Here is a 15,190-nt window from a genome sequence, read left to right as displayed (position 1 = left end):
GTGTCGGGGGGGGGGTAAGAAGCAGGTGCGCCCGTCAGCATGGAGGTGCACCTGCGGCAGTAAAGCGTCGTGGGACACGAAGGAGCTTGGGTGCTGTCGATGACCCTAGGGAGTCTTGAACGGAGCGGGACGGGATGCAGCTTACGTCTTATCAGGTTCCCAGTGCCTGCTGCGCTGGGAAGGGGACGAGGGCAGGCAGGACAGAAGTGGGGAGACTGGCACGCAGGCGAGAGACCCCCAGGCTGCGGCCAGTGGAGGTGGGGAGAAGGGAACGGGTTCCGACTGGATCTTGACGGGAGAGCCACCGGGGTTTGCTGGCACGGATCGGACGTGGCCCTGGACCTCGTCAGATGCGCGGGACCCCTGCAACGGGTCACCCTTCCTCCCATAAAGGGAGCCCAGCTCCTCCAGAGTCCAACAGCCTCCCCACCTGCTTCCCTGCTCGCCGACCACCCACCTGCCACACACTGCCACCGTTTTCCCGACGTTTAATTCAGAAACAAGGTTCCAGGAACAACGACAAAGAAGCTCATGCCAAAACAGAGGGGACAGCTGGGTTTCCGGGACCACGCGCCGGGGCCAGATTCCTCGGAGGGGGAAGAGGGAACAGAGGGGTAAGGCACTGCCGCCTCGGCCACTCGGGGCGGGCGCAGGACAGGGCAGCGGGGGTGAGGGGTCCGGGCTCAGCGGGCACCACGCCGAGGAAGCTGGGCGCTCGGGCCTGGAGAAGGAGACTTCCAGAGCCCCCAGGCCCACGTGGGGCCCTGGCACGAACCCGCTCATAGCTCCCCAGGTGCTGGGGACAGGGCGCCCGAGAAAGGTACGGTCCGACCCCCGAGAAGTCCGGAGGGGATGCCGGGACCCAGCCGCGGGGAGACCCCTGGGCGCAGCCACAGTCTGGGGATGGCTTCGCCGCATCACCCTGGGCGCCCCCCTCCTCGCCATCAAGTGCTGCTGGTGTCGGGGGCCCCTGCTCGGACCCGGCGGGGCCCGCCACGGCCAGGGGCAGGTGCCAGAGGCGAGGCCGAGGCTGACCGTGCCACCAGGGAGCCAGGACGACCCAAGGACAGAAGGGGCGTGAGGTTGTCCACATCCCAGAGAAGGGGCACGTGGTGACAGACGGACACGGTGAGGTGCAGATAAATTAAATAAATAGGTGGTTGGGGGTATAAACAGGAAGAGGGGGCAGGGGCTGGCACGACCCGGGGGCACGAGGGTAGGAGGGCGGGGATATTGCTGCTGCCAGGGTCAGGACCCTTGGTCCTGTCACCACCGCCCCCACGCAGGGCCCAAAGAAAGGCACTAATGAAGGGGGCCAGGGTGTGCGCAGGGCACGAGAGACCGGTGACCACCCCATCCCCGCCCCCGTGCCACCCGATCCAGGGCTCGGCCCCGAGGTCACCTCAGGCCTGGGACGCCCCCTCCTCACCGATTCCGCCACCCTTAGCTGTTGCCGGACACGAGGCTGATGGTCTGTTGCAGGTTTTGCCCCAACTTAGGCTTCCGACAGGAGGCGTCTCGGTCCAGAGCGGTGAGGACCTGGGGGAGGAGGGTCCCCCCGGAGCCGGGCTGGCGAGGAGGGGCCGCTCCCTCCCTTGCCAAGCCGTCCTCCCCTGCCTGAGCTCTTTTGTCCCTTCCTGCGTCCACGCACCCCGCTCTCTGCGGGTCCCCGGCACGTGGGAAGGGCTGCAGCCCCCCACCTCTGCACACGCTGCGACTTGGCCACCCCGAAGCCACCGCCTTCTCTGCTCGGCGGCCACAGTGCGGCCCTTCCCGGGAGAGGTTTGGACCCGCTGTCCCCAAATGCCCCGTCCCTTCCTGGCCCACACCCCATCTCCCCATCCCCTCCTGAACCCCAAACCTGCACCTGATCTCCCCGTCCCCTACTGACCCGAAATCTTGACCCAACCTCCAGGTCCCCTCCTGACCCCCACCCCTCACCCAATTCCCCATCCTCTCCTGATCCGGAATCTGGACCCAACCTCCAGGCCCCCCCCGACCCCACCCCACACCCAATGTCGCCATCCCCTCCGGACCCCCATCTGTACCCCGCACCCGATCACCTTGTCCCATCCTGACCCCCACCCAACACCCGAATTTCCCGGCCCCTCCTGACCCCACCCTGCACCCAACATCCACGTCCCCTGCTGACCCCCACCCCGCAATCCAAATCCCCATCCACTCCCGATCCGGAATCTGCACCCAACCTCCAGATCCCACCTGACCCCCACCCTGCACCCAATCTCGCCATCCCCTCCTGACTCCCACTGACACCCCGCACCCGATCACCTGGTCCCTTCCTTACCCCCACCCGACACCCGAATTTCCCGGTCTGTCCTGACCCCACCCCGCACCCAAGCCCCATCCCCTCCTGAACCCCAACCCCACACCTGATCTCCCCATCTGCTACTGACCTGGAATCTGCACCCAACCTCTGCGTCCCCTCCTGACCCCCACTCTTGCCAAGCCCCCGATCACTTCGTTCTCTCTTGTCCCCCACCGCCACCCTGCACCTGATTTCCCCGTCCCCTCCTGACTCTCACCCTGAACCCGATCTCCCTCTCACCCCCTGACTCCCCCGCCACACCCCACCTCCCCATCCAATCCTGATCCCCACCCCTACCTGACACCCGATCTCCATGACTCCTCCTCACACCCACCCTTCCACCCACCTTGCTGGACACTCGTGACTCCCACTCCACACCTGATATTCCTGTGTCCTCCTGACCCCCACCCTACCCCACATCCAACCTCTGCCATCCTCTTTACCCCCACTGCCCACTCAACCTCCACGCCCCACCTGGCCCCCACCCCACACCAAACCTCATCTTCCCCTGCTGACCCCAACCGCCACCCCGCACCCGATCACCTTGTCCCCTCCTGACCCCAACCCCATACCGCACCCGATGTCCCCATCCCTTCCTGACAACCACCCCACACCAGACCTCCTTGTCTTCTCCTGACTCCCACCCAACCGAAACCCGAATTTCCCGGCCCCTTCTGACACCACCCCACACCCAACCTCCCATCCCCTCCTGACCCCCACCCTGCACCCCAATTCCCCATTGACTCCTGACCCAGAATCTGCACCCATCATCCACTTCCCCTCCTGACCCCTTTTCCTACCAAGCACCCGATCACTTTGTCCCCTCGTGTCCCCATCGCCAACCTGCACCCGACTTCCCCATCCCCTCCTGACACCCACCCCGCACCAGACCTCCTTGCCCTCCCTTGAGCCTTTTGATCCCTTCCTCTATACTAAAACGAGGTAGGTCCAGCATTTCTAATCTGTTCATGGTGAGCCGTCTTTAGGTCCATGTTGCAGCCAAACAAACAAACCTTTAGAGACCTTTCTAATTCCTGGAGATGCAATATTAAATGAAGGATGCCTGCTTAGCGAGCCCAGGTCAATAAATTTGGCCCGATCCAACTTTATGTCCCTTCCACCGTTGTCCCACACCCTCAGTATCTATTCCCACACATGCTCCCCAGATTTCTGTCTGTATAAATTAGAAAAGTCAAGTCATTCTTTTGGAGTGGAACATACCTCCTCATGTGTCACGCTTTGTAACTTGCCTGTAGGGGCCTGCTGGGACTTGAGTCTACTTATAGGTCTAGAAGCAAAAAGGGGTGGTGGGGGTAGGTCCTGAAGAGAATCAGCATTATCTTGCACGGCAACTGCCTCGGGGAGGCCGTTATGGTTTCCTTGAGCAATGTGTGGCTAATCCCCTCAGAGGCGGGTGGAGAGGCCCATACCACTGTGAGCTAGGAGGCTGCTGCCACTGGGGGTAAATAGGCCACTTCTACTGGGGGTGGGGAGGCCATTTCCACTGGTAAAGAAGACTCATCAGAATTTAGGGGCCCAATGGGGCACCTGGGTGGCTCAGTTGGTTAAGCGTCCGACTTCGGCTCAGGTCATGATCTCGCAGTCCGTGGGTTTGAGCCCCTCATCAGGCTCCGTGCTGACAGCTCAGGGCCTGGAGCCTGCTTCGGATTCTGTCTCCCTCTCTCTCTGCCCCTCCCCCGCTCACACTCTGTCATTCTCTCCCAAAATTAAATAAATAAATAAATAAATAAATAAACATTTTATTTTATTTTTTTTATTCAACGTTTATTTTATTTTTGGGACAGAGAGAGACAGAGCATGAACGGGGGAGGGGCAGAGAGAGAGGGAGACACAGAATCGGAAACAGGCTCCAGGCTCTGAGCCATCAACCCAGAGCCTGACGCGGGGCTCGAACTCACGGACCGCAAGATCGTGACCTGGCTGAAGTCGGACTCTTAACCGACTGTGCCACCCAGGCGCCCCGAAATAAACTTTTTAAAAAAAGAATTTAGGGGCTCAATGCCCCCAGCCTCAGCAGTGTCTTCCCACATGTAGTCTCCGTCTCAACTTAGAGGATCCCATTGTTTCCCAATCAATGGCCTCAGTTTCACAGCGGGCACACTTCAAGTCTGGGAGTTCAACTTGCATTATAGTTCAGTTAGTTGCACTTAGGTTCTGCATTTGAATTTTCAGCAGTTTTGGCTCTGTGGCTAAAGAACGGTAGGATTTCTTAAAGGGCACACATAGAAGCCCCTAGGCCGGTGATGTGGTGTTTGAGCTGGGAATTCAAATCTCTGAGCTCATCCTTCCATTTAACCACGTTCCCAAACCACATTAGGAGCTACCAACCAATGTCATTATATTTGTTAGTTTTCCAAAGAGGTTCAAAAGTATCATAGAAGAGTCACCCAGCTCCTTGTTTCTTATAAGTAGTTGATTAGGAGTAGCCAGTGCATATATTTTGCATATCTCTATCAGCTTACGTCACAGGCTACCAGTGTTCTCTTTGCTACCAGAAACAGTCACGAGCATCTTTAAATCTAATCAGATTGGAGCCAATTCCAGAAACCTCAGAACCAATTCCGAGAACCCATCCTTAAAATTCTGTTCCTCTAGAACCACTCCTGGTACCAAATCTGTATTAGTCAGGGTATTCCAGAGAAGCCAAACCAACAGATAATTCATTCATTCAGATTAGATGATAGATAGATGATAGATAGATAGATGATAGATAGATAGATAGATAGATAGATAGATAGGATAGATGAGAATGGAAGCTGAGTGGTCCCATGACCTGCTGCCTGCAAGCTGAGCGGGAGACCCGGCAAAGCTGATGGTGTAATTCAGCCTGAGTCTGAAGGTCTGAGAACCAAGGGAGCTGGTAGCAGTGTAAATGCCAGTCCCAGGGGGCAGGACAAGGTGAGATGTGATGGATGTCACAGCTCAACAGTGAGGCAGAGGAAAGGCCTGGGGGAGAGACCAAATTCCTCCTTCATTCCTCCACTTTTTGTTTCATTCAGGCTCTCAATGGATTGGACGATGCCTGCTCAACATTGGGGGTCTACTTTACTGAGTCCACAGATTCAAACGCTCATCCCATCCGGAAGTATCCTTGCAGACACACCCAGAAATAACGTTCTGTCAGGGTACCCTATGCCCAGGCAAGCTGATACATAGAATTAGCCATCGAACCCAGTGAATGAGCCGCTTTTAGGAGCGTGACCTCAGCATGCACATAGTCACCACTCTTTGACACAGGTGACTGCCCAGTGGGACTGTGTATTGCACAGAGTATCTGCCTTTCTCTCTATAGAATGGGGGCCAAAAACGTTAGTGACAAAGAAACCATCGATAACCGACTATGTCAAAATTTAAAAGTTTTGTTCTGCAAACAGTACCAATCAAGAAAGTGAGAAGACAACCCATAAAATGGGCGAATGTATTTTAATTTAAAATCATGTGTTTGAGGGGCGCCTGGGTGGCGCAGTCGGTTAAGCGTCCGACTTCGGCCAGGTCACGATCTCGCGGTCCATGAGTTCGAGCCCCGCGTCGGGCTCTGGGCTGACGGCTCGGAGCCTGGAGCCTGTTTCCGATTCTGTGTCTCCCTCTCTCTCTGCCCCTCCCCCGTTCATGCTCTGTCTCTCTCTGTCCCAAAAATAAATAAACGTTGAAAAAACAAATTGAAAAAAAAAATCATGTGTTTGATAAGGGACTTCTATCCAGAACATATCAATAGCTCTTGCAAGCGAGGAATGCCGTTATTCTCAGAAACGGGAAAGTTTGAGAGTGGCAGACACTTTGTGAAACGATCCAACTTCCCTCAGCTTGCCACCCTCCACCCGCCATGTGTCGATGGGGCAATTGAGACGCACCGAGGGACCACAGGGATACCGGCAGATTCTTTCCCTCAGTGCACACTTCTCCAAGTCCTAACCATGGTGGCCAGCGTCCCCACAAAGCTAAGGCAGCCACGTCTTGACCGCATTACCCGCGCCACATTTGCCCCTTTTTCTGTCCCCCTTTGTCTGTCCCCCTCCACCTTCCGCCACCCCCACGCTCCTACTCTAACCCTCCGTCCAGAATAGGAGGGGCCTGTTTGCACAGGCGCGCGAGGGAGACTGAGTTGCGTCGCGTACTGGGGGCGGGGCTTCGTCAGGGAGCCCTGTCTCTCCAGCGCTGCCGATGGGGTCTCCCTGGCGGCCCGTGGGCAGCCGGGCCAGCTTGGCGGGAACCAATCACATGCCAGAAACCTCACCAGAGGTCTGTCTGCGCAGGCGCCCTGGGCATCCCCAGCAGCCTTGCGCATGGAGGGGCGGAGCTTCGTGAAGCAGTCCCAGCGCCTCAGCGGTCGGCGGGGCGTGCGGTTTGGCTGCGGCCTCTGAGCGGGCGGGTGTGGGGGCCATGCAGGCCCCGGGCGACGGTGCGGACGGCGCGGACGGCGCGGACGGCGCGCAGATCCTGGACGACGGCACCGGTGGTGCGACGGGTAGTGCTGGCTCGTCCAGTGGCCCCGGAAATCCCGGAGGCCGGGACGGCACCGCGACGTCGGGCACCGTGGCTGGGGAAGCTCCCCAGGTCGAGGGGGCATCGCCCGCCCCAAGGCAGGGGGGAGAGGCTTCGGCCTCGGCCTCGGCCTCCGGGGAAGCCTCAGAAAAGCAAGTTTTGGAATTGTATCCTTTCCAAGGAGCTCCCGAGGTCGGGGGGGGGGGGCAGTGGGGAATGGCCGGGAGGGGAGGCAGGTGGGGGCCCCGGTGGATGGGCGGGAGAGGTTTCGGGGACTTGCGGGGGCACAGAAGGGAAGTGGGGGGGGGTGGGGCCGAGGGAGGCTGGAGGAAGCAGCTGGGGGTGCCGTGATGCACGTTTCCTGAAGGGGCGGCCGAGGTGGTCTTGGGTGGCCCTAAGGGCGGTCTGGGGGAAGGCGGGCCTCCGATGGGCAAGGAAGCCTCCTCCATGAGGTCCACCCAGATATGCCTTAACCGAATGTCCACCAGTGCCCTCACGGTGCCTTTCCTGTGTTACGTGGATGCGGAGCTGACCTACCAGTACCTGACCTCGAGTGCCGAATGCTACCACGAAGCGGTTCACACGGAGCTCACAGTGATTGGCAGTGACTTGTTTATGTAAGTTCTAGAAGGGGCTGGCGGGAGGCCGTGGGGAGCTGAGGTAACCTCTGCCCGACGGACACTTCGGTTGGAGATGTGCAGACACCAAGGGCTTGGTCTAAGGAGGCACATGGGGCCCCGGGTCTGTGGCAGCCTCAGGGGTTGCTCTAAGGGAGACACGGAGGAGTAACCTTGAGGGGGGAGATTGGAGTGAGGAGGGCCAGGAGTTCTCAAATCTAAAGTGATTTCCTTTTCCCCTTACTTTTAGCCGACTAACTGCTGAAGACCCTGTCCTCCTGCAGATTTCCACCGCCTCCTTGCTCAACCAGCTTTCCATGGTGGTGCAGACCATGCAGCACTTGGTGCCCGCGATTTTTTCTAGGCCTCGGCCTGGAAAAGGGGGCTGAGTCCATGACAGTATCCAGTGGAAGGCCATGTGCCCTTCCCCAGGGGCATGACCTTTGCAGTAGTTGCCACTTTATTTCTGGGGCTTGGTTATTTGCCTGTACTGGCCCTTGGGTGCTCTGTGCCCACTTGTTTTGGTTGCTGCTTAAAGAATACAGATAATAAAACTGAGTTAATGTTCCGTATCTGAGTTTCTTTTCAGCACCCAGATTTTCTTCCGTGTGTCCTCAGGTTGGAGGGGAGGTTCTGGTTCTAGTACTCTAGTACAAGGCGATCGAATACAATTGACGAAATGAAAGGAAATTAAGATTGCTTGGGTCCTGTCATTCAACATTGACTACTGTCAGGATTTCAGAATACTCTCGTAGCTTTAGGGTTGTAGGAATACGTTAAATGTATAACAATCATAGCAAGGAGTAAGCTTTTTCAAGTTTAGCATCAGTTTTTAATTCCTGAAACATTTTTGGGCTTTCCCTCTGTCTAAAACTTCTTCAAAAATATCTTATTGCATGGATACGTACAAGATGTATTATGATGCATTTGTTCAGCACTTCAGTTCTTCGCAACTTTTTTCCTATTACACATAATGTTTCGGTGGGATTCTTGTGTATAAGTCTCTGCGTGAATGGCTGTTTTCTTAAGATGGATTCCAAGAGGCAGATCTAGCATACAGAGTGGCTCTCGAGAAAATGTGCCAGAATTCTGGCACCAGCAGAATGGTGGTTTCCCCGCATCCCTGTCGTGGCTGGATCTGTTTTCTGCCACAAGAAGAAACTCAGTTTGGGTGCAGCCACTCTGGAAAACAGTGTGGAGGTTCCTCAGAAAATTAAAAATAGACCTACCCTATGACCCAGCAGTAGCACTGCTAAGAATTTACCCAAGGGATAGGGGAGTACTGATGCATAGGGGCCCTTGTACCCCAATGTTTATGGCAGCACTCTCAACGATAGCCAAATTATGGAAAGAGCCTAGATGTCCCATCAACTGATGAATGGATAAAGAAATTGTGGTTTGTATACACAATGGAGTACTACGTGGCAATGAGAAAGAACGAAATATGGCCCTTTGTAGCAACGTGGATGGAACTGGAGAGTGTGATGCTAAGTGAAATAAGCCATGCAGAGGAAGACAGATACCGTATGTTTTCACTCTTAGGTGGATCCTGAGAAACTTAACAGAAACCCATGGGGGAGGGGAAGGAAAAAAAAAAGAGGTTAGGGTGGGAGAGAGCCAAAGCATAAGAGACTCTTCAAAACTGAGAACAAACTGAGGGTTGATGGGGGTGGGAGGGAGAGAAAGGTAGGTGATGGGTATTGAAGAGGGCATCTTTTGGGATGAGCACTGGGTGTTGCATGGAAACCAATTTGACAATAAATTTCATATATTAAAAAAAAAACCTCAATTTGCATGAGCAAAGAACTTAGAAACACTAGAATAAGAACGTTGTGCTTTCCTGGCCTTGTTTCAAATCAGAGAAGACAAGTGCTGGGACAATTGGTCGGTCGGGGTGAGTGAGGCAGAGAGAGAGGCAGTGTAGCATAGTTTGGGGGAAATATTTTTTGTCACGTAAGCTGCTCACCTGTTAGCATCGGTGCTGCGACACAACAGTTCCCAGCAAGTACACTGAGCTGCGTGGAGGTTGCAGGACAAGGCGAGGCTCAGATGGCCGGGTGGCGGGCTACTGTTTCTTCCACTCGTTTTTGTCGTAGTCCCGCTTGACTGAGAAGCCCTGGATTGGGCTGGCCTTCCAAGTTGAGCCTCCTCTCAGTCTGCTTGGCCACCCACTCCTCTTCAGAGGTTGCGGGATGGGGCCGTACACGCAGTGCTTCTCCCAGATCAGAACGAGAGCAGTGGCTGATGGAGAACATGGTGGTGCCTACAACCATCTTCTGCTTGTTTGTGCTCCTGTTCGTTTCAGCCAAGCTCTCGTTGAACTGAATGTGGCACGATTCAGCTTTTTCATCAGTGGAGAGGATGCTGCAGGAAGGCCTCTTCTCTTTCAAGGCCTTCTGGCTGGCGGACGTTGTCGATGTGGGCCACAGCAGGCAGGGGATAGTCACGCCATTCGACATAACTCGAGAGAGCGTAGTTTTCACTCTTCATGACGCTTCCACGTGCTCCAACACTGAGGTGGAAATTCCTCACTTGCCAATTAGGCGAGCCACTCTGGTAGCCAGAATTCTGCCACTAGTGCCTGCTGTGATTGTGGTGACCACCCTGGGAAAATAGAATGAAATCAAAATCTTCTGTGTGCAGGCGCTATGCTATGCTCCCGACCCACATCGTCATGTGTAATTCTCAGGACAGCCTGGTGAGCTGGGTACTGTCGTCTCTACACCGGTTCTAGGTGAAGAATGGAGGCTGACAGAGGCCGGGTCTGTTTGATTCAAGCACCTACTGTCTGAGCCACACTATCCCTCCAACCTCAGCACGGTTGAGTGGAGCCACCAGGAGACTGGGAGAGTGTTTTTCCTTCTTACGGCTCCAGGGAACATCCATGTGACTAATGAAAAATGCAGAAATGGGCAAATGCAGGCAAAGTAGGTAAGAATTGAGGAGAACATGGGGCGCCTGGGTGACTCAGTCTGTTCAGCGGCCGACTTTGGCTCAGGTCACGATCTCACAGTTAGTGAGTTCCAGCGCCTTGTCGGGCTCTGTGCTGACAGCTCAGAGGCTGGAGCCTGCTTCAGATTCTATGTCTCCCTCTGCCTCTCTGCCCCTCCCCTGCTCACGCTCTGTCTCTCTGTCTCTCTGTCTCTCTCTCTCAAAAATAAATAAACATTTAAAAAAAAATTAGAAAGAATTGAGGAGAACATAAGGTTGATAAGAATCCCAATCCTGGCTTTGCAGTGGCTTCTCTATACTCCCAGGTCCTTTTGTACCTTGAAATCTTCATTTGGCCCTCTTTGAAATGGAGGGCACAATGGGGGTACCTGTTTCCCTCTTCCCCCTGCCCTCTTCCCTCGACTATGAAGAGGGCTCTTCTCAGGCATTTTTCCTAGCTGAGAAAAAAAATAGAGCCAAATCATCTGCCAACCCAGAAAAAGTCTCCACAATTGTGGAAGCAAAACAGTTTTCTCATTGAGTAGGCATTGCACCAGAATGTGATGCGCATCACAGGCAATCTGCTAAGAGATTCCAAAGACAGGGAGCTTTCACCCTTTTGTATAGGTAAGCGGGTAGAGCTCATCACGTGTTCTCAACATCCACCATAAGTAGACCTCAAGTAAGAGGACGTGACGCCACCAGGCCCCCCACATAGTCCATCCTGAATTTCCCTGGGAACTGGGGTGGCCGTGTGTATTAGGTCGTGGCTGTTTCAGACGGTGCGTTTGTGTTCCCTCCCCCACATTAATATGCTGAAGCCCTAAACCCCAGTGTGGCTGTATTTGGAGATGGGACCTTTGAGGAAGTAAGTTTAAATGAGGTCATAAGAATGGGGCTCTGGTCCAATAAGAGTGGTGTCCTTATAAGAGAGACACCAGAGAGCACCCCCCTCTTCCTCTCCCTCCCTCCCCGCCCCTACTCCCCCGCTCTCTCCTCACCTGCACTGAGGAGAGGCCATGTGAGGACAGAGGAGAAGGTGGACCTCTACAAGCAAGGAAGCAAATTCTCACCAGAAGCTGAATTTGCTGGCACCTTGATCATGGACTTCTAGCATCCAGAACTGTGAGAAAATAAATTTCTGCTGTGTAAGCCACCCAGTGTGAGGTACTTTGCTATAGCAGCTTGAGCAGACTAATACAATTAATCGGCTTTATCCAAGGAAAAAATAAGCTTTTTCATATCTTTATGACAGGAGCTAGTTTTGCAACTTGGAGCAAGGTGCCTACTGAAGTTAGGCTTCTACCCTCCCACAGAAACTGAAGATCGGGACACAATCTTGCTTGATGTTTACATTCCAAAGAGATGTTTCCCAGGTCCTTGAAGAACACATTCCTGGGTTATAAAGATGGCAAGGGGCTCTTTTAGCCTTTTTTTCCTTAAATTTATTTATTTATTTATTTATTTATTTATTTATTTATTCATTCATTCAGAGAAGGAGTGGGGGAGGGGCAGAGAGAAAGGGAGACAGAGGATCTGAAGCGTGCTTTGTGCTGACAGCACAGAGCCCGATGCAGGGCTCAAAGTCATGAGCCATGAGATCATGACCTGAGCTCAAGTCGGATACTCAAGCACTGAGCCACCCAGGCGCCTCTACCCTTTAAAAATACTACCTATTTTCAAAGAAACAAAGAAAGAACTTACAAGTCGTGTAAAGTAAATGCTTTAAGGAAGGGGAGGGGACCATCTCTTCCCATATTTTCAACAGGGAGAATGAAGCCTTTTACTTTATTCTTTTTTAATAAGCTCTATGGCCAATGTGGGGCTCTAACTCATGACCCCGAGATCAAAAGTCACATGTTCTATGGACTGAGCCAGCCAGGTGCCCCTAAGCCTCTTATTTTTAATGTGTACATGTTCTTAAAGCAGCTCTCTCTAAAATATGCTGAATCCTGAAAACTTGCTAAGGTCCCTGATTAGTCTGACAGCTCTTTTGTAGACGCCACTAGATTTTCTATATACGTAATCACGTCTGAGAATGAGGGCGGTTTTTCTTCTTTCTTGCCAATCTGGATGCCTGTTATTGCTTGATTTGTCTTCTCATCACGGGTTGGATCCTCCTGCTTCTCTGCATGCCTGGTAATGTTGGGCTGGATGCCAGACAGTGTGATTTTTCCTTGGGTTCTGGATGTCTTTGTATTCCTGTTTTAAAGGTTAGAATTTTCTCTTTTTATTTTGGAGACAGAGAGAGCGGGGGAGAGGGGCAGAGGGTGAGAGAGAGAATCTTGAGCAGGCTCCACGCTCAGCACAGAACCCGACCCCGGGCTCGAACCCACGACCCTGGAGCCATGACCTGAGCCAAAATCGAGAGTCAGACGCTCAACCAACTGAGCCACCCAGGTGTCCTTGGATGTCTTTGTATTCCTAAACATAGTCATGAGCTTTGCTCAGGGATGCTGTTAAGTGAGTGGGAAAAGATTGATCCTTTTGAGTCTTGGCTTTGAAGATTTGCTGTGTGGGACCAGAACAGCTCAGTGGAGGATTCGTTTTTCCCGCTACACTACTGAGGCAAGACCCTTCTGAGTGCCCTGCCCAAGGCCTCCAGAATTACGAGGTCTGTCCTCCCTGCCGGTGGGGATAGCCACCAGTCTCTGTCCTGCTTGAGGGGTCGGCACAATTACCTTTCCTCCTTTAAGATGGTTCTTTCTCTGGCTTCACATGGTTTGCTCACACACTTGCGCTGATCAGTGGTGTGCTGCACACTCCAGCAGGACCCTCTGTGTATACGTGGGCATCTCACCAATGAGCACTTCCCTTCCCACTTAGAGCTGCGTTTTGTCTCTTAGAACCAAAGTACTCCAACTCATACAGATGAGAACGGTCAGTGGGTTTCAAGCAACAGACTCAGGAAATGCCGGGTGATTTGGGTGATCCGCAATGACTTACTGGGTGAAGCTGGGGGAGGCCAACAGACTCCCATTCACATCGCAGGACAGGGAAACAGAGAACCCAACTGTCACCAGTGCGCAAGCTGGACCATGTGTTCTCCGAAGGCAAACTCTAGGTAGAGTTTGGGTACACGCTGCCGGGAAACCATTTTTAATTTTTTTTTTCCAACGTTTATTTATTTTTGGGACAGAGAGACACAGAGCATGAACGGGGGAGGGGCAGAGAGAGAGGGAGACACAGAATCGGAAACAGGCTCCAGGCTCTGGGCCATCAGCCCAGAGCCCGACGCGGGGCTCGAACTCACGGACCGCGAGATCGTGACCTGGCTGAAGTCGCGAGATCGTGACCTGGCTCAACCGACTGCGCCACCCAGGCGCCCCGGAAACCATTTTTAAAGGTGACCACGTGGTACACGGTCACGTCTGATGGTCTCGGGTAACCCAGAGCCTGGGAACCACTACTCCAATCTTGACATGATTGCGTCCAGACCCAGAAGGAACCTTCCGGCCTCTCTCTGACCTTGCTGGTGGGGTCCCTTAGCGCAGGCAGCCAAAGCGTGGAGACGTCAAGAAAACCCACCTCAGAAAAGGTCCTGAGAGTTGTTGTTACATTGCCATTGCAATGGTAGCTGGGTCTCCAACCTCCCCGCGTCTCTGTCCTTAATGCAAGAGCACCAAAGAGTGGCTTCCTCGCAGTTGTCGCGAGGATATCTGACATTGTTGGGAAGACTTGGAGAACCCTAGTCTGAAATGTCACCTCTGAAATGTCACCCGGCTGACTGACACTTCTGTGAGCTTGCCTCCTGGCATTCCAGAAGAAACCAATTTCCTCTGCTTGGGAGAGTTTCTCTATGTCTCCTCTGTCCTTTTTCCTCTCTTCCTCCCTCCCTTCTCTTCTACTCACTCTCCCCCTCCTCCTCCTCCTCCTTTTCCTCTCCCCTCCTCTCTCTTTCCTCCCTTCACTCCCAATGTTCCAGACCATGTCCTTCAGATCATTGCCCTAAACAGGCCATCCTGTACCACCCAACCTAAATTAGCTGGAACAACAAAAGTGCAAGATTAAACTGAAGGGGGGTTTAGAATTTGCTGAAGATGACATTTCACCTCAAGGGAGAAATACAGATTATTCGCTAAGTGGTTTGGGACACCTTGACTAAAACTTTTTGGAAAGAAAACAAACTTACATACCAATGTTCTTTCTCACGAAAATTACCTCCCAGGATGTTAAAGTTTTAAAGTACTAGATGTTCTCAGTGAATATTTTTGTAATTTTATACTGAGGAGGGCCTTTCATAGGAAATGCAAACCGCAAATTATACTGAAACAATGGATCACATAAACAAAAAAATTTTAAGCCACTCTATACCAAAAGACCAGGAGCAAAGATAAAATGAAGAAATGGCAAGGAAAGGTATTTTCCAATTATAACAAAACTTTGATATTCTAAACAAGTTTAAAAAAAAACAAGTATTTATTAACAACAGTGGACCAATGCGTACTTAAGTCTTCTTTACAGGTTTCTGTAGCTTCTCTTAGGCTATTTCACTCAGTACTATTATTGCTATGGTTAAACATAACAAGAGTGCAAGAGTGGACATCATTTTTTGCGTGTTAAATTTGAGTTATCTTACTCAAATGTGAATAGAGATGTCTACTTGGCAGCTGGATACAGGAGTCTGCAGTGTGGGCAATGTCTGCGATGAAGATACAAATCTGGGACCCAGGACACGGCCCAGAGAGCCCCGAGCCTGCACGAGCTCGCCACGGGCAGCCGAGAGCCGGTATAGGGGGACAAGTGGCCCACGCACCGAGCCCTGGGGTCCTGGGACACTGCGAGGTGGCAGAGCAGAGAGGGAGCCGGCAGC

General features: G+C 53.1%; 1 protein-coding gene and 1 pseudogene across 1 annotated transcript; one reads left to right on the top strand and one right to left on the bottom strand.

The window, feature by feature from the left end:
* The first annotated feature begins 6,572 nt into the window (after nucleotides 1-6,572).
* Nucleotides 6,573-7,835, top strand: LOC122477185 (cancer/testis antigen 1-like). The gene is made up of 3 exons (XM_043570043.1): nucleotides 6,573-6,996; nucleotides 7,318-7,446; nucleotides 7,697-7,835. Exons 1-3 carry the CDS (start codon nucleotides 6,728-6,730, stop codon nucleotides 7,833-7,835), a joined length of 537 nt encoding a protein of 178 aa, XP_043425978.1. The 5' UTR covers nucleotides 6,573-6,727.
* A 1,612-nt stretch (nucleotides 7,836-9,447) lies between these two features.
* Nucleotides 9,448-10,043, bottom strand: LOC122477505 (annotated as a pseudogene).
* Nucleotides 10,044-15,190: the final 5,147 nt, after the last annotated feature.

The sequence above is a fragment of the Prionailurus bengalensis genome, chromosome X (assembly GCF_016509475.1).
Source record: "Prionailurus bengalensis isolate Pbe53 chromosome X, Fcat_Pben_1.1_paternal_pri, whole genome shotgun sequence".
NCBI lineage: Eukaryota > Metazoa > Chordata > Mammalia > Carnivora > Felidae > Prionailurus > Prionailurus bengalensis.
Note: the sequence above shows the minus strand (reverse complement) of the source record. Positions and strands in the feature narration are given on the sequence as shown.